The sequence below is a fragment of the Ailuropoda melanoleuca genome, unplaced genomic scaffold (assembly GCF_002007445.2).
Source record: "Ailuropoda melanoleuca isolate Jingjing unplaced genomic scaffold, ASM200744v2 unplaced-scaffold5900, whole genome shotgun sequence".
In the NCBI taxonomy this organism is placed as follows: domain Eukaryota; kingdom Metazoa; phylum Chordata; class Mammalia; order Carnivora; family Ursidae; genus Ailuropoda; species Ailuropoda melanoleuca.
In genome coordinates, this window is record NW_023232726.1 from 186 (window position 1) to 3,134 (window position 2,949).

Sequence of the window (2,949 nt, forward strand, 5' to 3'; positions counted from 1 at the left end):
TGTTGGTGGGAATGCAAACTAGGACAGCCACTCTGGAAAACAGTATGGAGGTTCCTCAAGACATTAAAAACAGAACTACCTTATGATCCAGTGATCACACTAGTGGGTATTTACCTAAAAAATACAAAAACACTAATTCAAAGAATCCATGCATCCTGATGTTTATAGCAGCATTATCTACAATAGCCAAGATGGAAACAGCCTAACTGTCCATCAACAGATGAATGGATAAAGAATCTGTAGTGTATATATACAATGGAATATCACTCAACCATCAAAAAAATGAAACCTTGCCATTTGCAATGACATGGATGGAACTAGAAGGCATCATGGTAAGTGAAATAAGTCAGAGAAAGACAAATAGCATATGATTTCACTCATATGTGGAGTTTAAGAAACAAAAGGAGTGAGCCAAAGGGAAAAAGAGAGAAACAAACAAGAAACAGACTCATTTTTAAAGATTTTATGCATTTATTTGAGAGAGTGAGCACGAGAATGCGTGCTAGTGGGGGGAGGAGCAGAGGGAGAGGGAGAAACAGACTCCCAGCTGAGCAGGGAGCCTGACACGGGGCTCCATCCCCAGACTCCGGGATCATGACCTGAGCCAAAGGCAGACACTTAACAAACTGAGCCACTCAGGTGCCCGTGAAACAGACTCATAACTATAGAGAACAAACTGATGGTCACGGGCGGGGGCGGGGGGGATGGGTGGCCCAGGTGATGGGGATTAAGGAGGCCCTTGGTCATGAGGAGCACAGGGTGATGTACGAAAGTGATGAATCTCTACATTGTGCACCTGAGACTAATACTACAACATATGTTAACTATACTGGTATTAAAATTAAAACTTAATTAAAAATGTCTTTACCAGTCATAGAGCACCGTAAATATTTGCATGTGGAATATGTACTTACACAATGTACACATCTTAATCTGCCCTAAAATTTTGCAGAATATAAGGAGGTATAGGTCAGTGAAACAGGGTTGGCAAATGCAGACACTGATGCTGTATGATTGCTGTATGATTGCTGCATGGGGTTGCTAAATTTTCTCTCCACTTTCATATGTTTGAAATTGTCTACCATAAAAAAATTAAAAAGAAATAAATAAAATGCATTCATCTTTAAGTTTTAAAAAATATTGTAAATTCTTAGACCAGGCAATTGAAATTCTAAAGATTTATTATAGTAAAGTCTGGATGTAAATCATGTTTAGCCATTCTAAAAAACCCAGAAGAATATATAAGTACATACTTATTGAAATAGAAAGATGTTTAAGACACAGTGACCAGTGGAAAACCAGATTACCAATTTTCACAATCCACACACAATACTAGTAGCCAATATTTCCAGGTCGGCTTTCTGTTGCTATTTTTGTGTATCTATTTTGTCTATTAAATATGCATAGCCTATTTTAAAAAGAATAATAAAAGATAAAAGTAAATTTTAAGTTAGCACTTGAAAATTGTTGATCTTTTTTAGAGTAACTGTAGAACATTTTACAAAGGGAAATGTCAAAATAGAACAAAGTTCTTCCTCCCCAGCCAGTCCTGAAAGACACCCCAATGGAGACACCCAAAGTCCAAATAAAATCTTCACCACCATCCTCCTTCAATCACGTGTTTCAGTGTGCTTAATATACAGAAGCCTCCACAATGCATAATGAACCTCCTTATTCCTCAGGGTGTAAATCACAGGATTGAGAAGAGGGGTGACCACAGTGTAGAGCAGGGCAAAGACCTTGGAGAGGAGCTGGGAGTGGACAGCAGAGGGTGCAATGTACAAGACCATGAGAGTTCCATAGAAGGTGGACACTACTGCCAGGTGGGAGGAGCAGGTGGAGAAAGCCTTTCGCCTCTGGGCCCCCACAGGGACTCTTAGCACAACTACAACGATCCGGGCATAGGATGTCAGAATCAGTCCAAAGGGGACAGTGAGGCAGACCACAGAGAGAATGAATGTTGTCATCTGGGTGACATGGGGATCCGAGCAGACCAGGCCCATCAAAGGCGTGAAGTCACAGTAGAAGTGATCAATGTAGCTGGGGCCACAGAACGTCAATTGGCCCATTAGGGCTACAACCAGTCCATCTACCATGAAGCCAGAGAGCCAAGCAACGAGCACCAGCCCCAAGCATCCTCTGGGCCCCATCAGGAGAGGGTAGCGGAGTGGATAGCAGATTGCCAGGTAGCGATCATAGGCCATGATGGCCAGCATGAAGCATTCAGCCGTGGCTAGAGAGCCGAAGATAAAGAACTGGAGCAGGCATCCGGCCACAGAGATGGCTGCCTCCTGCAAGAAGCCCTGCAGCATTTTTGGGACCACTGTGGAGGTGTAGAGGATCTCCAGGAAGGACAGGTTAGCCAGGAAGAAATACATGGGTGTGTGGAGCCTCTGTGAGCTAACCACCGCCACAACGATTAGCACATTCCCCGCGACAGTGGAGACATAGATGACAGTGAACACGATAAAGAAAAGGAGATGCAGCTCAGCTACGTCATGGAAACCAAGGAGGACAAATTCTGTAATAGTTTGGTTTTCTAGAGTGACCGCTTCCATGGGGATCATCCAAGCTGATCTCTGGCAGAGATTAATGGAGAAATTCTAGTGCATCTCTTCTCCTCCATCAACTCCTAAGTAAGTAGGGCTAAAATGAAAACAATGCGGGTGAGTCTCCAAACCAAAAGTCCCTTGCACTTCTTCATCTTTCCCTCTTTGTGGTGGCTTACCCCTTGTCAAACTCCTGTTCCTGGGGCTGTCCCTAACTGTGCATGTTCTCCATGGCTCCAGAGAGTTCATCCAAACACCAGTGCAGTCCTACACCCTACTAATTCAACCCAGTGTTTCTTTTTTTCTTTTTTTTTTTAAAGATTTTATTATTTTTTTTATTTGACAGACATAGAGACAGCCAGCGAGAGAGGGAACACAAGCAGGGGGAGTGGGAGAGGAA

The 2,949-nt window shown here is 43.1% G+C and overlaps 1 protein-coding gene across 1 annotated transcript; it reads right to left on the reverse strand.

Annotated features, from left to right (window-relative positions):
• Positions 1 to 1,610: 1,610 nt before the first annotated feature.
• Positions 1,611 to 2,558, reverse strand: LOC100471561 (olfactory receptor 11A1). The gene has a single exon (XM_002929473.3). It carries the CDS (start codon positions 2,556 to 2,558, stop codon positions 1,611 to 1,613), a length of 948 nt encoding a protein of 315 aa, XP_002929519.1.
• Between the last annotated feature and the right edge of the window lie 391 nt (positions 2,559 to 2,949).

Coding starts and splice junctions, on each gene's coding strand:
- LOC100471561 (XM_002929473.3), bottom strand. CDS start 2,558: ATGGAAGCGGTCACTCTAGAAAACCAAACTATTACAGAATTTGTCCTC.